The 20,613-nt window shown below is 53.5% G+C and overlaps 1 protein-coding gene across 1 annotated transcript; it reads left to right on the top strand.

Moving 5' to 3' along the window:
- Nucleotides 1–2,901: 2,901 nt before the first annotated feature.
- Nucleotides 2,902–10,776, top strand: VPS18 (VPS18 core subunit of CORVET and HOPS complexes). The gene is made up of 5 exons (XM_010965159.3): nucleotides 2,902–3,345; nucleotides 4,421–4,562; nucleotides 6,606–6,697; nucleotides 6,853–8,723; nucleotides 9,424–10,776. The coding sequence occupies exons 1-5, from the start codon at nucleotides 3,255–3,257 to the stop codon at nucleotides 10,147–10,149; spliced, it is 2,922 nt and encodes a 973-aa protein (XP_010963461.1). The 5' UTR covers nucleotides 2,902–3,254; the 3' UTR covers nucleotides 10,150–10,776.
- Nucleotides 10,777–20,613: the final 9,837 nt, after the last annotated feature.

A 20,613-nucleotide genomic window follows, 5' to 3' on the forward strand; every position in this document is an offset into this window, starting at 1 on the left:
GTTTCACCCCCAGCCAAAATCTTCCGATGGTCCATTCAATGGCTTTCACAGTATGGGCACAACCAGACCCATTTCTCCCATTGCCCTGCTCTCAGTGCTCCCCACCTCTAAATATCATACAATTTGCAGGCTTTTGCTCTTGGTTTTCTTCAGGCCTGCCTAATGCTTTTTTGCCCTTGGAAATCACACATGCACTTCAAGTCTGACCTCATTTTCACCTGCTTTCCACACATTAATCCTCTCTCTCCCTGGCCCAGCAGTCAGTCCATACCTGTCTCATGGCAACTACTACACAGGGTTCTGAGGCGTAGGAGCTGTTGGATCTCCAGCTGTGCGCGTCCTAAGGCATCTCTGTATTCAGGTGTTCAGGAATGTTTGAGGTATTCCCCAGAGTCAGCTTCTGTTATATCAGAGCAAAATACCCACACTTCAAAGTTAGGTGCCAGTAAGTGGCCAAGACAAGGAAAGCCATAGCAGTTTGGAAGGGGAAGTTGTGTTCTGGGGGAGGCTCCATGGAGGAGGCGGTCTTGAAAGTGACTGTCAGATTAAACTTTCAGAGTTTATTGAGCATAAGCTCTATGTTGGACATTATGCTATCACAATGAGTTTTCACCTAGTTCACCTCATTTACTCTTCAGCACAGACATCGTGGGTAAGTATCATTATATTTATTTCTGTAGTTGAGGAAACCAAAGCTAAGAGCATCAAATGCACACTGTGTCACAGCTAGTCAGTGACTGGGCAGGAATAAGAAGGCTGGTCTCTGACTCTTACTCCAAAGTCCAGCCTTACATTGAAGAATGAGTATGTGGGGGATTATTGTTGTTATCAATTCAACGGGGAGTATATACTGAGTCTGTATCAAGCAAGGCTCACTTAGGTCCCACTGCATACATCCCAGCGAGCAGTGGAACCAAGAGGGAGGCTTTGGAGACAATGAGGAGGTGGCTGCAAGGACTCTGTGACCCTGAGATACTCCTCCTGTGCCAACCAGCTTCATGCAGTGGGGACAGTCTGGACAGTCCAGACCTGAGGAATCAGCTATTCCCCTCTTGCCTCAGCTTGCACTGGGGGCATGGACAGTGCGGTAGTGAACTCTCCTGCATCTCTAGAATTTGAATATTGCCTCCTGGCTTTCCCGCTTCTTGACCACATGACCTTGGACAAATTGCTCCATCATGCTGAATTTCAGTTTCTGTTTATGTAACGTGGGGAAAAGAGCAGTGCCTATTTCATAGGATTAGTGTGCGGGTAAGATGAAAAAAACATAAATATTAGGAACTTAGTGTGGAGCTTGGCACATCGTTGGTAGTCAGTAAACTTACCTTTTCTGGTTATTTGACCTTTGTCTGGACCTATTTGTATTTCCCTAATGTATAGGGCAGGTGATCTGGGGTGGAGCCATATGTACGGAGCAGGGCAGCTCCCTGGCTGGGATCATTTTTCCCAGGATGGAAACCACCTGCCTACCTGTTGGACATAACCAAGCCCGGGGCCACTCCAGGCCCAGAGAGCCTTTGGTGAGGGCTGGTGAGGGTCCAGCCCTCTGTGCCTGTCAGGGAAGTTCAGCAAGAGTAGCGGGACCACACAATGTATGGTGCACACTTGTCGCTTTTGAGAGTAAAGAGGGTGTTCTTAGTCATAACTACGGGCTACCCATTAAAGTCAGGGCAGTGATGACCCTCGCCTAGAGCCTTCCACTTTAGCAAAGTAGCAAGGCTCATGAACCCAGAAGGGAACAGACTCTGTCTGTGTTGCCTAGGCTGTGGAAGAGGGAAACCCAATAGCAGTCGCACCTGAACTCTCCCTGTTCTGCCGCTTTGGACTCCCCACCCGCCTCCGAAGTCACTTGTCCCTCGTTCCTACCAGGCTTTTCATGTATTTGTTCCCGGCTCCTCTGTGCTCCCACAGCGCTGTGGCCATGTCCCTGGGTACCTGTCATGAAGGCAGAGACTTGTCCGTTCTGTTCTTTGCAGGGCCCCCAGAACCTGGAACAGTGCCTGCCTGGCACAGTGTATTTGTGCTCACTGGTGGAACGAGTGAACTTCTGAACAAAATCAATTATTTTTCTAGCTTTAATTGTCTTATTTACTGGCCGATCGCCCCTGCTGGATTATGACCTTCAAGGACAGCGTTGTACTTACCTCTGTGACTTCAGCACCTAGCCCAAGGCCAGGCACAGAGTAAGCGCTCACCATCATTCTGTTAAATGAATGAATGTAAGTAGCCCAGTACCCCTTAGCAGTGCTTCGTCTTTTCTGCTGCTCCTTCTGTCTCCCCCCACACCAAAGAGCCACTACGGACAAGGGCAGAGACAGGTTAGGTAGCAAGCAGCTTCCTGCTGGCCAGACCAACAGCTCTGCCACTTTCTGGAAACTGGTGGGACCCTGGATGTGGGAGAAGAGAGTCCAGGACTGCTTACCTGTGCCTTGTGAAGGTAGGAAAAGATGGAGATGAGATTGAGGAATGGGAGGTTCTTGAGGACCTAGGGCAAAGGGCTGTTTAGAAAGGTGGGAGCGGGAGCTGGACAGAGAGGCTGGGCGGTCTTCTGAGGGACGGAAGCCTGGGCATGAAAGGTGCTGGGGACCCGCTCCGAGATTGCGTTGGGCGGGTCGGGAAGAGGGCTGAGAAAGCCGGGATTGCCTCCTAGTGTCAAAGCTCGGAACTGCAGCAGGGTGCAGGAGGGAGGGGCCTGTGGTCAGCGGGCCCGTCCATCACCCTGCTCTTCGGCTCGGAAGCGTGTGGGGCGTCTCCTCTCGAGAGCCGACGAGGCCTCGGCCCCGCCCCTTCCCCCTCCCTGGCCCTGGCCCCGCCCCCGCACTCCTCACCGCACCTCCCAGGGGCTGGCCCCGCGACGTTCCTGCGCGAGCAAACTTAGGCTTCTGAGAACCCGGAAGTTACGTTATAGGCGCGCGTCCCGGGGGCGGGAGTCAGCTGAGCTACTCGGGCGAGGTTGCTATCACCTGGAATCGGCAAAAGGGAGTCGGTCTGATCTCTTGGGGGCGGGAGTTGGGTGTAGGACCGCGCCAGAATCAAGGGGTCATGCTCCCCAGTCTTCTTGCTCTATAAGGCGAGAGCGAGAAGATCCTCAGGATTTTAAAGAGGAGGAGGAGGAGGTAGCGGATTGCCAGGATCTGTCAGATCCCTGCCGAGGCTTTGGAGTCGCAGCTTCCAGTCCGGGGAGACGGGGATCCCTGGGGGAAGCCTTGTTGTAATCCCTGGGCCCGAGACAGAGGACCCAGAGGCCGGGCACCATGGCGTCTATCCTGGATGAATACGAGGACTCCCTGTCGCGCTCGGCGGTCTTGCAGCCCGGCTGCCCTAGCGTGGGCATCCCTCACTCGGGTAAGGGAAGTGAGAGCGCCGCTACACCTCTCAGCTCTCTTGGCACCTGCAGGGGAGGAGCGGAGAGATTGGCTCCAAGAGCTCGGGTTCACCTCCTGGACGTGCAGTCCGGGTCTAGGCCCTTGATTCTGCTCAGGCCCTCATGGCCCCCAGCTAGTGGATGGTCGAAGTTTGAAAGGGCAGCAAGAGTAGCCGCGTGATCTAGGCCCTGCCACTAGAGTCCTTCTAAGAGGGAACTGGGACTCAGATAAGGAAGTGACTTGCTTAGAGGGCCTCAGCTGGGAAAACTGAGAATAGGCTCCAGGCTTCATCTGATTCAGATTTTCCCACCAGGCCCCTTCTGAAGGTGGGAGGAGGAGAGTGGGCAAAGAAACTAGTGAAAGGGGAATGTTGTAGGGGAAGGAGGGATGGTCCTAGAGGGAACTTTGTCAGTAAACAGGGGACAATGAAGTATTTTAGGCCATTGCTAGAGCTGGGTGCAGATGAGTGTTGAGGGGAAATTTCCGTAGAAACTAATACAGAGTTGGCAGAGGGATCTGAAGCGCTGGGATATTTCGAGCAATGGTAAAGAAATGAGAGTGAAGGCTAGAGAGAAAGCGCCATCAATTTGTTAACCAGCTGATTGGACTGGTTCCCCAGGGATCCCTCTGCCCTCATCCTTCTGGAGACCCACTGAGAGTATTACCTCATAGGCAGGGAGGAGAGAAAAGGGTAGAATTAGACTCCTTTAGTTGAGCTGGAATTGCTAGGCCAAAGACTGATAAGGGAGAATGACCAACCCTTTCCCCCTGTTACCACTGGAAGCAAGTACATCATGGTGTAACAACATCCCAAGGGTTCAAAGAATCAACTCCTCACCCCTGTCAGAGGTGTGGGAAGAGCCCAGAACCCCTGATGTAGCCCAGAACTAATGTAGAGGTGATTAGCAAACTCCTTGATATATTGACCAAGGTTAACCAAGGTCCTAGGGTAGGACTATATTGGGAAGGTGGAGAGGAGCACTCTTTTTTTGTTGCCTCTCCTTTCCCTTTCTCCCTCTGTTCCATAGCTAACCTTTCCTTCACTCCTCACCTAGGGTATGTGAATGCCCAGCTAGAGAAGGAAGTGCCCATCTTCACAAAGCAGCGCATTGACTTTACCCCTTCCGAGCGTATCACCAGTCTTGTCGTCTCTTGCAATCAGCTCTGCATGAGCCTGGGCAAGGATACACTTCTCCGGTAAGTGAGGACCCAAAAGGTTTAGGAGTAGGGAGTGGATTGGTGGTATTTGGGGACCACTGACTGACTGGGCCTCTCTTTTACTCTGGGCAAGTGAAACAGTGGATTTGGAATTTTCAGGAAGTATTCTCTCCTTTCCCAAAGAGAACCAATGTAGTATAGTAGACCTGGATTCAGAACTCAGTTCTCCCACTTACCAGCCATAGAATCTTGAGTAAGTCACCCAGTCTCTCTGAACATGTCCCTTCATCTGTTAAAGATGGTACCAACCCACAAGTTAGTCACATAGATCAATGGAACTGTCTAGAGTCCTGGAATAAATCCATTTTAAATGACAATAATGTATCTCAATAAAACTGGAAGTAAGTAAATAAATACATAAGTAATTGAAAATAATTTGTGACAAAGGTGTCAGCAAAATGTTTATCTGGAATGACCATCTGGAATAAAACAGAGCTAAACCTCTGTACCGCAAAAATGAATTCTAAGTGGAATAATTATTTAAATATTTAAAAAATGTGAATATTAAAAGAATATTTAATACATTTCTATGTTCTTGGGCTGAAGGGAGACGGTCTTACTCAAGCTAGAAGATCTAGAATCCACAAGGGAAAAGATAGATACATTTGACTGTGAAGAAATTGCTGCTACAACAAAATAAAAACAAAAAAGGATATGAGTCAGGTCAAGAGAAAAGATGGTGGGAAAATAATGTTTTTCCACATATGACTAAGGATTTACATCCCTGTTCCTTAAAAAGCCCTTACAAATTAATAAGAAAAAGACCGTTCAGTAGAAAAGGGAAGGCAAACAATATAAACAAGCAGTTCACAGAACAGAAACTCCAAATTTCCAGTAAACATCTGAAAATATTTTCAACCTGTGGGAAATGCAAATTAAAATAACGGTAAGACACCATTTTTTTTAACCTATTAGTGTAGCAAAAATTAAAACCAGTAATAATGTGTGGTGCTGGTGAAGATACACAGAGATGGACTCTCACACGTTGCTGGTAAGAGTATAAATTGCCACCATCTTTTGGAAAAGTAATCTGGCAGTGTCTGTTAAACTCTAAAATGTCTATAACTTTGACCCAGTAATCCACTTTCTTTGGGGAATACATACGTAGAAAGAAAAGTACCAGATTGCAAAGGTATAGATAGAAGGATGCCGATTGCAGCAGTATTTGTTGTATGAAAAATGACCCAAGGTGAATGCCCATCAATAGGAAGATGATTAAGTTATGGTTCGGCCATCAAAGAATATTATGCAGTTACTAAAACAATGAGTTAGAGCTGTATCTGTTGACCCGGTAGAATGTTCATGAAAAATCATTAAGTAAAAAAAGCAAGCTATAAATTAGCATGCATATACACACATATATATAATGTGAAGACATTTTTGTAAAAACAGTAACAAAATAACCTTATTTATGTTATGAACATAGAGAAAGATGTTAACATCAGTTTTCTCTGTTGGGAATAACGGGATTGGGAAGAAAATCATTAACTTTTTCTTCATTCACCTTTGCATTGATTCTTTAGTTAGAATGCACATATAATTTGAAAAGAATTTAATAAGGGAAGTACCTTAAATAGGAAATAACTTTAAGGGAGCACCCCCTCTACGTTATTGTGAAGATTAATTGAGATTAAGCTTAAACTCTTGGTGTAGTGCTTGGTATATAGAAAGTGCTCAGTAACCATTAGCTACTATTGGTTATTCCCTTTTTACCCTAGCATTCTGGGATACCCCTGCCTGTCTTCCTAGATGCACTGGAGGTGTGTTAAGCAGAAGGAAAAGACTTATGCTTAGTGACTTCTCAAAAGGGGCTGGGGGTTGGGGGAGGTTCTTAGAACCGAGGGATCTTAAGTAGGACCCTGTATGTGTTTTAGAGTTCCCGAATTGCATTCAGAATTTTATGTATCTATGTAGATTTGAGGGAAGAAAGACTATGCCTTTCATCAGATTATAAAAAGGTCTGTGATTCAAAAAAAGGATCTGCCCTTCTCTAGAGTGATGCTGTGACTCTTGTCCCAACAGCATTGACTTGGGCAAAGCAAATGAACCTAACCACATGGAGCTGGGGCGCAAGGATGATGCCAAAGTTCACAAGATGTTCCTGGACCATACTGGTAAGTGGTGGTAAGAGTTCTGAGGTGGAGGCCAGGGGGTGCTGAGGGTAAGTCACTGCCTGGGTGGGTGGGATCTGAGGGTGGTACTATAAAGGAGGAGGCTGAGGGTGGGCATGGCAGCATCCTCAGAGGTGCCATGCTTTCCCCCACTCCAGGCTCTCATCTGCTGATTGCTCTGAGCAGTACTGAAGTCCTCTACGTGAACCGTAATGGACAGAAGGTGCGCCCCCTGGCACGCTGGAAGGGGCAGCTGGTGGAGAGTGTGGGCTGGAACAAGGCCCTGGGCACAGAGACCAGCACAGGCCCCATCCTGGTCGGCACTGCCCAAGGCCAGATCTTCGAAGCAGAGATCTCAGCCAGCGAGGGTGGGCTTTTTGGCCCCGCCCCGGATCTCTACTTCCGTCCATTGTACGTGCTAAATGAAGAAGGGGGTCCAGCACCTGTGTGCTCCCTTGAGGCTGAGCGGGGCCCCGAAGGGCGTGGCTTTGTTATCGCCACCACTCGGCAGCGCCTCTTCCAGTTCATAGGCCGAGCTGCTGAGGGAGCTGAGGTCCAGGGCTTCTCAGGGCTCTTTGCTGCCTACACTGACCACCCACCCCCATTCCGTGAGTTTCCCAGCAGTCTAGGCTACAGCGAGTTGGCCTTCTACACCCCCAAGTTGCGCTCTGCGCCCCGGGCCTTCGCCTGGATGATGGGGGATGGCGTGCTGTACGGATCGCTGGACTGTGGGCGTCCCGACTCCCTGCTGAGCGAGGAGCGGGTCTGGGAGTACCCAGACGGGGTAGGTCCCGGCGCCAGCCCACCCCTGGCCATCGTCCTGACCCAGTTCCACTTCCTGCTGCTGCTGGCAGACCGGGTGGAGGCAGTGTGCACGCTGACAGGGCAGGTGGTGCTGCGGGACCACTTCCTGGAGAAGTTTGGGCCTCTGAAGCACATGGTGAAGGACTCCTCCACGGGCCACCTGTGGGCCTACACCGAGCGGGCTGTCTTCCGCTACCACGTACAGCGGGAGGCCCGGGACGTCTGGCGCACTTACCTGGACATGAACCGCTTTGACCTGGCCAAAGAGTATTGTCGAGAGCGGCCTGACTGCCTGGACACGGTCCTGGCCCGTGAGGCTGACTTCTGCTTTCGCCAGCGTCGATACCTGGAGAGCGCCCGCTGCTACGCCCTGACTCAGAGCTACTTTGAGGAGATTGCCCTCAAGTTCCTGGAGGCCCGACAAGAGGAAGCTCTGGCCGAGTTCCTACAGCGAAAACTGGCCAGTTTGAAGCCAGCTGAGCGCACCCAGGCCACGCTGCTTACCACCTGGCTGACAGAGCTCTATCTGAGCCGGCTCGGGGCCCTGCAGGGGGACCCAGAGGCCCTGACCCTCTACCGGGAAACACGGGAGCGCTTCCGCGCCTTCCTCAGCAGCCCCCGCCACAAGGAGTGGCTCTTTGCCAGCCGGGCCTCCATCCACGAGCTGCTCGCCAGCCATGGGGACACGGAGCACATGGTGTACTTTGCGGTGATCATGCAGGACTATGAGCGGGTGGTGGCATACCACTGCCAGCACGAGGCCTATGAGGAGGCCCTGGCCGTGCTCGCCCGCCACCGTGACCCCCAGCTCTTCTACAAGTTCTCGCCCATCCTCATTCGTCACATCCCCCGCCAGTTGGTGGATACCTGGATTGAGCAGGGCAGCCGGCTGGATGCCCGGCAGCTCATCCCTGCCCTGGTGAACTACAGCCAGGGTGGTGAGGCCCAGCAGGTGAGCCAGGCCATCCGCTACATGGAGTTCTGCGTGAACGTGCTGGGCGAGACTGAGCAGGCCATTCACAATTACCTGCTGTCGCTGTATGCCCGAGGCCAGCCAGCCTCGCTGCTGGCCTACCTCGAACAGGCCGGGGCCAGCCCACACCGGGTACATTATGACCTCAAGTATGCACTGCGGCTCTGCGCTGAGCATGGCCACCACCGCGCTTGTGTCCACGTCTACAAGGTCCTGGAGCTGTATGAGGAGGCTGTGGACCTGGCCCTGCAGGTGAGCTAGGGAGCCTTGACACCATCCAGGAGAGGGGCCTGGAGAGCAGTAGCTTCAGATACTGAAGGGTTTGGGGGCAGTGTGGTTAGGGAGTGCTGGCTTCCCTCACATAGAGGTGCTGCTGTGTAGAGGTTAAGAACATGGGCTCGGAAGTCAAGGTTTGAATTCTGGTTCTGCCGCTTACTGAGCTATGTGACCTCAGGCTAGTTTCTGAACCTCTCTGCCTCAGATTAGTCAGCCAGAAAATGGGGACAATGTTACAGTACTTACCTCATAGGTAAGTTCTGCATACGTGCTAGCCACAAATGTATCAGGGGAGGTGCTGAGTTGCATTGCTCAAATCATGAACTGTCACCTGCTCAGGATCATATGAAGTGCTGTTTAAAATGTGAATTCCTGGGTCTGAACCCAGGACTGTCTGTGGGTAGGGCCCCCAAATCAGTATTTTGAATATGTTCCCCAGTGAATTTTATATTCACTAAAATTGCAACCCCACCCTCATAAGCAGTGTTTATATACTTCTGGCAGGGACAGGCCCATTACTGAGACAGGTTTCTTCCTGGCCTCTAGGAGCCCCACCTCACTTGCTGCCCGTAGTGCAAGCATCCTGCCCATGGGTCCTCTGCCTGGGCTTCTGTCTCCCACAGACTCTGTCCTGGGTCGGGACGGGGCTTGACCCTAACACTCTGTCTCCCCTCAGGTGGACGTGGACCTGGCCAAGCAGTGTGCTGACTTGCCCGAGGAAGACGAGGAGCTGCGCAAGAAGCTGTGGCTGAAGATTGCGCGGCACGTGGTGCAGGAGGAGGAGGATGTGCAGACAGCCATGGCCTGCCTGGCCAGCTGCCCCCTGCTCAAGATCGAGGACGTGCTGCCCTTCTTTCCTGACTTCGTCACCATCGACCACTTCAAGGAGGCCATCTGCAGCTCGCTTAAGGCCTACAACCACCACATCCAAGAGCTGCAGCGGGAGATGGAAGAGGCCACGGCCAGTGCCCAGCGCATCCGGCGAGACCTGCAGGAGCTGCGCGGCCGCTACGGCACTGTGGAGCCCCAGGACAAATGTGCCACCTGCGACTTCCCCCTGCTCAATCGCCCTTTTTACCTCTTCCTCTGTGGCCACATGTTCCATGCTGACTGCCTGCTGCAAGCCGTGCGGCCTGGCCTGCCAGCCTACAAGCAGGCCCGGCTTGAGGAGCTGCAGCGAAAGCTGGGGGCTGCTCCACCCCCTGCCAAGGGCTCTACCCGGGCCAAGGAGGCTGAGGGGGGCGCTGCTGCTGGAGGGCCCAGCAGGGAACAGCTCAAGGCTGACCTGGATGAACTGGTGGCTGCTGAGTGTGTGTACTGTGGGGAGCTGATGATCCGCTCTATTGACCGGCCCTTCATCGACCCCCAGCGCTATGAGGAGGAACACCTCAGTTGGCTGTAGGAAGGTGTCAGCCCTGAAAGGCGGGCAGGCAGGAGGGGCAATCACTTGTCCCTTCTTGGGAAGGCCATGGTGTTGTCTGTGCCTGGTCTCCTGGAGGCTGCTGGGCTGGGACTGTGGCGGGGAGAGTGGAATTATAGCTGTTGCCCATGAGGTATCAGCTCTGAGAACATTCTGCCCGCTGCCCGTGTTCTTCAGAGCTACCTTTGAGCTGCTGTTTTGCTGGGCTGTCAGCCTGCTTTCCTAATAGAGGGCCATAGCCTGGAGAAGTCAGAATTCTGACCCCATTACCATCCCTCCCACATCTAACAGCTCTTATTTCCTTTTCACTCCCCACATACATCCTCTTCACCCTCTGGGGCACTACCATTCTTCCTTTTCATTCTGTGGCTCTTCTCCCTCAGAAGCCCTCTCTTCTGTCTGCCCCTAGGTCCCAGAAGTGAAAAGACAGTGCCCCCAAGTCCTGGGCATGGGCTGGGAGGAAAGGTGGTGCTGATGGTGGGCATGCTCTTGTGCACACTGTCTGGGACTCCAGTGTGAGGGGTGCCCTGGGGCAGAGGGACTCATGGAGGACAGTGGGAGATGGTGTTGGGGTTGCAGAGCATTAAACTGTCTGCGCTGCCGTGGTGACTCTCGAGTTGATGGCTTTGTGTTGATGCTGGGCTGAGTGGTGTTTGAGTAATCTCTAGGAGCGGCCGGGGTGCCACAGAGAGGCTGCCAGGGTCCTGCATGCTTTCAAGCCTTGGCTTTCCCTCCTTTGCTTGGAGATTTTGCCATTTCCTGCTCACTTCTTTGCCCTCCACGCTATCCTTTCTGACTCCAGGCTTCAGTTGGGAATTAGGGCCCACCCTCCCAAGTCTTACAGCAGGGACTGTTCTTCTCTTTGGCCAGCAGGTGGTGCTGCTCTCTGCAGAACCTTTCGCACTTAGGCAGCTGGGGGCACTGACTTCTCAAGTCAATTTGTCGGCTGGTGCTTCCTTGATCTGTTCCCCTCCCCGCTAGCTGTCCCAAGAGTTTCCTGGGAATCTCCATTGCCTAACCATAAATCTAAGTCCCCCCATTCTTCCTTCCTCCACTGGCCCTTATACCTGCTAGATTTTGCTTGCCCCTCTCTTTGCCATCCTGGATCTCTGCCTTCCCAACTTCTGCCCAGTTTTGGTTCTGCCCTACCACTGCCTGGCATTGAGCCATAATGTTGAGGTCCAACATGGAGGTGAGACTGCCACTGGCATTTGAGAGATAAGTTTTCTCCCCATCTAGTTCCTGTGACCTGCCCCTCCTCCCAGCTTACACTTCTTTAGTTGTGGCTAGAGGCTTTGGGGAGTCCTGGAGCAGGGCTTTCCTGTAACATCAGCTGAGCACCCTTTGCTCCATGGACTGGTGTTCACAGTCCACTGCTCAGCTTTATGGGTGTGGTCTATCAGCTGCTGATAGACCAAAATAACAAGTGAGTGTTCTGTCATCAGGCTGGGGTTAAGCACCTGGTTAGTGACTGCTGGCTCCTCTCTTGCCCCTGCAGCCTAATCATCTTCGAAGATACTTACCTTATGCAGTCGTAGGATAATCTTGTCCTGCTGATTCTTCTAGCCTCTGGAACAACAGGGTCTCTTCATGGCTTCTGGCAAGGGAGAGGGATGGAAGCTGCCCACCTTTGATGAGTCTCAGATTCCCCATCTCCCCTCAGAAGCAAAAGTGGGAGCAAATGGGGGTAGGGTCCCATTGGGTGGGTAGAGGGCATCCTAGTCCTGTTCCCTTTCCCTTGTTCCAAGAAGATTGGGAAGGCTTCTGGTCCCTTCCTCTCCCCCTGTGGTCTAAGGCTCCCCTCACACCTAGATATGCCCAGTAGAGGGCTCAAGGTACTGTTCCCCACTGTCAGTATTAGGTATAAACCCCTGCCTACCACTGATATGGTCACTTGCTTACTTAGAACAGCTTGGGGCTTCTGTCTTTGCACATAATGAGTGCTTGATACATGTTACTTAAACAAACACTGCCCTATTGCTCCCTCCTCCCAGGGTACTTGGCTAAGATGGCCTGGGACACCCCTGCCCTTTCTGTCCTCTCTTAAGCCTGCCCATCTGGTACTAGGCTACTTCCTCTTTCCTGGAAAAAGGCTCCAGGCTTCTCTGGCACTGACAGAATGGGGTTCCGTTGAGTCAGGGCAACGGGAAGCCACAGCAATTAGATCCCTGGAAACTAAGCAAGGCCTGGAGGAGAGGAGAGAGAGTAGGCCCTCAGGGCCTTGGCCCTAAGCCTGGGGGAGGGCCAGAAGGGGGTGGGGTGGGGTAGGGGAGCAGCTGCGTGGGCAGGGGCTAAGATGAATGAGCTGCTCCTGGAGCGGTCACTGGAAATAGGAGGAGTGGCCACAGGCAGTGACGCTGGGATCAGGGCAGGAGGCCTGTAAACAAGGAAGCCACCTGGGGGAGATGCAGGGCGGCCACTGGTCCTGGGGAGCAGGTGCTTCCTGAGGCCCGCCCTTGAGAGGGCCCTGGGGGGCCGCCGGCCGAGTCGGCAGGCGGCACTAGAGGGCGCTGTCCACTGGCTTCCCGAACCTACCAACTCCTTTACTGCTCCAGGGGGAGTGGCCCCCGGAGGGTGTGCCCGCCCCGCGTCTGAGGCTTGCCTGGCCCGCCCGCCGCCCTTGTCCCCCATGGTTGGCCGGCCAAGGGCACCAGCTCTGGCAGGGAAGGTGTGTGGCTCAGTGCCTGGCCAGCCTGGGTGTGAGCTCATTTTCCTGGGACCACCGATTCTCGCAGTTCCTGCGCAAACCCCGCTCGCCCCCTCCGCTCTGAACCCCCGCCCCGAGCTCGGGTCGCAGGCCTGGCGCACTAGCCCCATTGGTTGGGAGGGGGCTGTGAGGCCACCAGGCTCCAGGCTGCCCTTGGCGTTGCCCCCCTGGCGCCAGGGAAACAAGAGGTTAGGGGGCCCAGAGGGAGTTATCTGGCCCCACTACTACCACCGGGGAAGGGGGTGGGGGCCAAGAGGGGCACCCCTCCTCCCCACTCCCTCAGCTCTGCAGATTCTTCGAGACACTTTCACAGGCGGAAATTCCCAGAGGTCAGAGGAGGGAAACGGTTAATTCCTTTTATTCAATGGGTTCCCCCCTACACGCCTCCCCCCAACTTCCTCCCTCCACTTCCCGCCCCCCCCACTGTGTGAACAGGAAGTGGAGAGGAAAAGGCTCTGAGCAGAGCAGCTGGGAGCAGGAGGCAGGGAGTGGGCAGCAGGCTTGGTGCCAGCCCTGCCCCTCATGGTTACTTGCTGGAGGGCCAGACCCACTGTGGCCTGGGAAAGAACCAGCAGCCCTGCTGGCGGGTGGCTGCAGAGCCGGGAAACAGCCTTGTGTCTGAACCCCCTTCCCTCAGGCTGCTTCCAGATCAGAGGCTGCTGCACTGAGGGTGCAAAGCATCCTCTGCCCAAGACCCAGCTGCCCTTGCCACTGCAGCCCCACCCCCACTGCAGGCTGGGCATCCCGAGGCTGGCAGGCATCTCTTCAGGCAGCCGCCAATCCTGGCACTGGCTCCAGCCACTCAGCCCCTTGGCCCTGCCAGTTCTTTGAAGCTCATGCAGCGCTTCCTGTTTAGGGCAGGCGATGCCAGGGCCCCTCCCCCACCATTGTTCTGTAGAGACCATAGGTCCATCTGTTGCCCCATGGTGGGGCCCATAGGCAGTGCCACACGGGAGCAGCCCCACAAAGGATCCTGCTGGCAGCTTTGCTTATGTGGGGCGAGGCTGGGCCCTGCAGCAGGGTGAGGGAGAATGGCGGTCAGAGGCAGGCCCAGGGTGGGCGGTGAGCTAGAAGGAAGATGCTAGTCTGATTCTTAGGCCACTAGAGCCCTTGGCTTTCTCCTCCGCCTGGAGCATGGAGGCGATGATATTCAGGGAGCCATACATGCTGAAGCCACCAGGAGAGGGACACCATTCTTACGCCCCAATTCAAAGAGAAAACTGAGGCAGAGGGGCAAGCTTTGCTCTAGGGAGCCCATAAAAGGGGCACAAGTGTTCTTTCAAGGGAATTAGCCCCTGCTCGCTGAATGCCTTCTTGCATTTGGGTGCTTTTCTCTCCCTGAGCAGCTTTGCCTTTTCTCAGACTTTTCTCAGCTTTCACCATGAAGTAGCCCTTGAGCTGAGCAGTAGGAGACGTGAGGTCATGGTAGGTTAGGGTGACCATAGTTTGGTGACCAGCAACCGAAGTCCACCAGGAACAATCCTGGGCAGGCCTGGCAAAAAAGGAGAAAGGGGCACTGGTTTGGTCCTCAGAAAGGTGGGTGCTACTTCTGGCTTCTAGGCTGCCATGGCCAAAGGTCTATTTGTGTTTCCCAGGTGCAGAGGCAGGTGCTGTGTGTCTCCAGCTCACCTCTGCTGGCGCCTGATGGCTCTGACCCTGACCTGCTTCCTCCCACAGGGCGAGGAGCCCAGACATGGTCTACTCCACTTCCCTCACCAGATCCTCTGGCTTCTCTCCCCAGCTCAGGACCTGAAACTAGAACACGGTTCTCAGAAGGTCAGAGCTGCAGAGCTCAGCTAGAGGCCATAGAGTGCTCTGAGATGCTTGTTCAAATAAAAACATCCCTTATGTCTGTCCATTACCTGAAATTGATATGCCAAGCTTCCCTGGTGGAAGCTGGGCTAGGGGTGGGCAGAGAACCCCCCTATTCACTGTCCTTTCCTGCCCCATCCCAGTCTCTGTGGGATGTCAGGACACCCAGGGACCCAAGTTTGAAAGCCGCTGAGCTGCCAGTCCCACCTCCTGATTTTACAGATGCTGAATCTAAGGGGAGAAATTGGTGGCTGACACAAGGCTCCATCCAGGATCCCGACCCTTCTCCATGAGATTGAGCATCAATCAGCAGTGATTGCATGCCCACTGGGAGCCTGACACAGTCCTGGGTCCCTCACTGTGCTTGCTCTCCATCTCCAGCCATGTGGGTTGAGCTGAGGGATGGGGAGGTGATCTGGAAAGAGCAAGTGCAAGTCTCTGCTCTGCCACTTACCAGCTGTCAGTTTAATCACACCCTCGGAACCTCAATTTCTTCACCTGTAAAATGTGGATAAACATAACAGACCTTGAGAGGCTCACGTGATGCTTAGGGAGAGCAGTCAGCACATCTACAGTTACCCCAGGGCCTGGCGCCCACACAGCCTGTTGGCTTGCTTCTCCTCCACTTCATTCTGTCCCCATTCCTCGAGGGCCGGACCCTGTGAGCCCTAGCATGGTTCTTCCCTCACAAACCCCTCTGATCTCCACATCGGGAATCAGAGTGGAATTGGAAGAAAGAGGCTTACTTGAGAAGGTTTTTCTGGTTTCTCAAAACATGGTGGATCTGGGATAGAGAGGTTCAGAATGAGTATGAGAGAGGAAGCCCTCTATATATAGAATAGAATATGGCCACTGACGTGGGACAGGAGTGCTACCTTGGAGGACGGGGTCCTGGTTTCCTGGAGGAGAGAGGGCACTACTCCAGCTCCAGGGAACATATCTGGATAGGCTGAGGGGGCTGGGCCAGGCGTGGCTCCTCTGCCAGTCTGCCTGCATGGTCCAGCCCAGAGCTTGCACAACAGCCTGGCTGGCTGGCACTCCCCTGAGAGCCTTAGGAAGTCCCCCTTGTCCCCCCTTGACCTTTGACCCCCTGGGCCTGCTGCAGGCCAGAATTCCAGGCAGCTGTCCTCTCTTTTACCTTCTGTTCCTGGATGTTTCCCTTTAACACTGGGACTCAGAGACACCCCAAACCCCCACCTTAACAGCTTATCCTTTCACATGCTCTCGATACAGACCAGCTGGAGCCTCCCCTGGGGCAGCTCCCACTGTGAACCAGTGGGGACCCTTGGCCACAAGCCAGCAGGACCCTTGGAGTCTGAAGAGCCCAATCCTTTTGGGAGGGTCCCCCAACAAGTGCTCCTGAACTCCAGACATCCTCCCAGGTGCCCTGCCTGATTCCATCGCTGTCCCAAAGCCCAGTGGGTGAAGCCAGGAACAGCCACAGAGCCTCCTCTCACCATCCTCTGAGCAGTCAAAGTCAGAAGAACCCATAATACTGTTCTACATTAAACCTCACAGCACTCAGCTTCACAATCAAATAATTCCCTTTGGTTTTTCTATCGGACTTTTTGCTTTTATTTTTTAGGGTTTCTCGGCCTTTTTTTTTTAAGCAATCAGTCTAAATATGTCATCGCACATCCCCCATTTCCGCCCCTAAGGGCCTCTTTTTCATCCCCTGAAATCTGGAAACCATATGTGTGGGCAGAAACCCCCCAGCATCCCCCATGGCACCCAGCTCCGCCTGGCCTCCACTGGGGCAGCCTGTTAGCTGGGGAGGAGGCTACCATCCAGGCTGGGGCTGGAAAGGGAGTTTCTCTTTGGACCTTCCCAGCTCAAGCCATGGAGAAGCCGTGTGGTCTAGTGGTTAGGGCTGGAACACACGGGTTCTGTCCCCAGCAATCTCTTTGACTAACGCTGGAAGCCTGGGAAAGTCCCCTTGGTACCCAAGGGACTCAGTTTCCCCACCAGCTGAGGGGCTCAGAGCTTCACCTGCAAGCTTATCTCCTATCTGCCTTGGTAAAAGGAGTTTTTGACCTAAAATTTTTGCTGTCACTTACAAGCTGTGTGACCTTGGCAAATGGCTTAATCTTTAATTTCCTTATCTATAAATTAGAGATGATTATTGTGCCTATCCCCTGGTTGTTGTTAGGGTTAAATAAGAAAACATACTCTCAAGGACCTAGCATCAGGCATGCTGTTAAAAAAAAAACTCCTCAATATACAGTAGTTGTTATTGTTAACAATAAGTAGAAATACATAATGAGGTGGGAGTGTGTTCTCAGAGGGCGCTGCTCTGAGGCTGTCTACCCCTGCCTCTCCTGCTTAGGCTGCCTGTCTGGACCTTCCTTGGACCTCCTCTGTCTCTAGAAGGGGAAGGGATGTGTTACCAGTAGCTGTGGATCAGGGCCGAGGCCCTGCTGCTCTAGTCCCTGTCTCCATGACGACCCCAGCCCCTCCCCTCCTTCCTTCCTCGGGAGCTTTCTGTTTACTGTAAACAGCTGCCCCAGCTCAGCCCTGGCTGATTCCGCCCAGGGCCAGCCAGACCCTCTCTGAACTGGACACTGGCTTGATGTGTGAAGGTCTGGGCATAGCATTTGGGCTCCTTGCAGCCTTGAACAGGCTCTGCTTTGCCACCTTGACTGGAAGGGAGGAGAGGAGGGGAAAAAGCCTGTCACCTCAGACTAGGGCAGCCAGAGCCTCAGAGACAAGGAGCAGATGGAGCATAATTGAGGAGGACCATGCTGAGAGAGCTGGTAGAGAGGTCTCTGGCTTGGCCTTAGACTGACCTGGGTTCAAATCCTCGCGTGGATTTGCTCACTGTGTGACCTCAGGCTGGTCATTTAACGTCTCTAAGTTTCACTCAGTTTATTGATTTGTCAGATGAAGATTATAACACCTTCCTTGGAGGACTGGTTGCTGTGTAGATTGGTGATAATGCATGTAATTATCATGACATGAACTAGCCTGCATTGATGGTGACTGGATTTATCATCATTTCACCTCTCAGATACTCTTCTGCTCAGGGACCTTGCATGAATCCCTGTCCATTCCTCCACCTTGCATGCCTCAATCACACAATCCTATAAGCATGCGCATATGTGCACAAAGCACGTATACACGTTCATGCAGCAAACACGTACAAGCCAGGTAATGAAATGTAACTCACAAGTGTCTGAGGCACAGGAGAATCTTCATGAAAGTGCAGGAAGAGACCAACTGTTTCTGAAGCCCTTACTTGGGCCTGAGTGAGCTGACAATGGAGCTGTAACATCTGTGTGTACCACCATCACCAGTTCACCCCAACTGCCCAATTCTCCCTCCAATCAGTCTCCAGGATCACATCCACCCTCCCTTCCCAGATGACCACTGTGCAGGAAGACAGGGAATGCTGCTAGGGCATGGCTCCTCTTCCTGGGGGTGGCGGGGCAAGCTTTCAGGGCAAGATGTCAGGATATGAGGCTCCTGGTTCCCAGCTCCTGAGGGGCCCACATTGGCTCCTTTGACTCTCCAGCGCCCTTGGAAGTCCCGGCCAGTTATTGGAACATTAAAGGGTGAGATTTAGACCTGCCATTCCCCTTACCACCAGAACCAGGGCAGGCTGGGGTTAGGCAGGGGCATTCATTGATTTGAGTCATTGCCCACAGGCCCATGAGTAAGTGTGGCTCTGGATTTCCAGGCCCCTCTCCTCACCAAGATGCCTGTTGGGGTCTTCCAGGGCTGGGTCCTTATTGGACCCAGGTGCGGCCCTGGGGTTCCACCTTGGGCAGGCTCCCTCTGGAGCAAGGAGTAGCAGCTGGGGAGGCTTGTGGGCTTAGCTGACTCTCCTGTCCCCACATCCCCTTGCCAACAAGTGGGCCTAACTCTGGAGATTCTGTCCTCATTCCGGCCTGGGCTGCATGCGAAAGGAGAGGAGCCCCCAGCACAAAGTCAGCCCCATGAACAGGGCTGGAAATCCCCTACTTCTTACCTTGGCTGGTTGAGGAAACAGCCTCCCGGCAGAGCGCCGCCTCCCGCCAGGGACTTTTCTCCTGGGGGTGACATAGCACACAGGGCAGCTACAGGGACCCCAGCCGCACTTCAGCCAGCCTAGGATGAGGGGAGCATCACACAGGACCATTCTCTCCATTGTGGGAAGCATGGCAGCCAAAGGTTCTAGACTCCGACTGAGACATAGGCAGGTCCAAGGGGGTGGGCAGGGAGAAGGGAGGCCACGGGGGCAGTGATGGCCACGAAAGTCTCCTCTGCTGGTGACGTCTGGGAGTCTGACCGGGCCCAAGTGATTCTGCACCCAGAGCTCACCAGCGCCTCCTCCACAACTCTTTTCCTTCACCCAGCACCCAATCTGAATCAGGCTTCTGATAGGCTAAAAAGCCCTTGGTGATGTCCCAGGGTAGTGGTCTCCAAACTTTTTTGATTATGAATATTTATGTGTAGATTATACACTACAGTTAAAATACATATTAAATATTATTAAAGTTCAATTGATTTTTTTGATAAAAAATGAATTGAAATAGGAATCCTCCTATTTCCTCCCACCCCCTGACAGATGGCCTTGCTCACTCCTGCACACAGCCCACGGTGGAGCCCACCACGCTGAGAGATGAAGACAGGAGAGCGTCTCTCAGAGCTGACCGTCCACTTTGCAGGAGGGTACAGGGCATGGTGGTGGGGTGGCTAGTTTTCTTAATACATTTGCAAACCCCAGACAATTGGGTAACCCACATCTGAAGCCCTTCTACTTGCTGTTGTCATGAAATTTAAAAGAAATGTGGTCATCTGAGGTAAGGCCCTTTTGCTGCAGTGGTGGTGAGGCTGCAACTCCCTGCCCCAAAGGCCCAGGCAGCCCATCCCTAGAAGCACAGCACCTGATGTAGAAAGTGGGCGTTTATCAAGGGAGAATGCAGAGGCCTGGTGTGTGTATGTTTTCCTGTGTGTACGCAGGACCTTCACGCCCGGAGTGTGCCATTCAAACTCAGCCTGCTCAGTGATGGCCTCTGTTTCCTGGTCTGCTGGCTGTGGGGGCTCATGCAGGTCACACAGGTACTGAGACACCTGCCATTAACCCTCTGACCCGAGTCATAAAAGCCCCTGATGTTAAATCAGATAGTTTATCTCTTCTGCATCCTTACAACAGGACCATTTAGGTAGGAGAGGTAGGTATCAATATGTCCACGTTGGAATTGGGGAGCCCAAGGCACAGGGAGCTCACAGGGGGGCAGCGCTGAGTCTCTTGTGTGCTCGCATTCCTCCCAGGGTGTCGCTGCTCATGTCCTGCCCCCTTGTAGCTGCAGGGTAGCCTGCCCTTTCTGCCCTACTAGAGGCAGGGTAAGCCCAGGACCCTCTTCCCTGTCCTTGGAAAAGTGGCCCAGCCCATGGGTCAGCCCTCTTAGCAGGGAACAGGGGCCCCACAGGCAGAGGATAGGGGTCTGACTTTCCTGCCAAGGCTAGAGTTGTCCTTGGCTCCAACTGTCTTGGCTGGCTTTGGGGCCAGCGCTTCCTCCTTCATTCAAAAGCTCAGCCCTGTAAGGGTGGCAGAGAGGGAGGGCGAAGGGACGGCTCAGCCTCCAGCCCCCTCCCCCCTCACTGACAGCTGTAATCTGCTTGGGAAAATCTCTTTTTTTTCCGCACAGGAAAAAATATTAGTTGTCCCGATAACAAGGAAAACAAAATCCAGCGCAGGGCATCAGAGACTTCCTGAGGCGGAAAACAATGTCCAGGGAGCTCAGTGGAGAAGCCTGAGCTGGGAGGCTGAGGGGGAGCTGAGAGAGGACACTGGTCCAGGCCTATCCGGCCAGTGGGGGAAGGGGATGACAGATCGAGGAACTTGGAAAAAAGGTCTCCCCCCCCAAAACCTTGAAGTCTGGGCTGTTGAGCTATATCCGGGAAATGATTCAGGACCGGTGCTCGTTGAACGGGATCGGGCCCCA

This window comes from Camelus bactrianus, chromosome 6 (assembly GCF_048773025.1).
Source record: "Camelus bactrianus isolate YW-2024 breed Bactrian camel chromosome 6, ASM4877302v1, whole genome shotgun sequence".
Lineage (NCBI taxonomy): Eukaryota > Metazoa > Chordata > Mammalia > Artiodactyla > Camelidae > Camelus > Camelus bactrianus.

Excerpts from the sequence above, each read along its gene's own strand:
- VPS18 (XM_010965159.3), top strand. The coding sequence starts at position 3,255 with ATGGCGTCTATCCTGGATGAATACGAGGACTCCCTGTCGCGCTCGGCG. Across the intron at positions 4,563-6,605 it reads GGCAAGGATACACTTCTCCG|CATTGACTTGGGCAAAGCAA; the intron begins GTAAGTGAGGAC and ends TTGTCCCAACAG. Across the intron at positions 8,724-9,423 it reads CTGTGGACCTGGCCCTGCAG|GTGGACGTGGACCTGGCCAA; the intron begins GTGAGCTAGGGA and ends GTCTCCCCTCAG.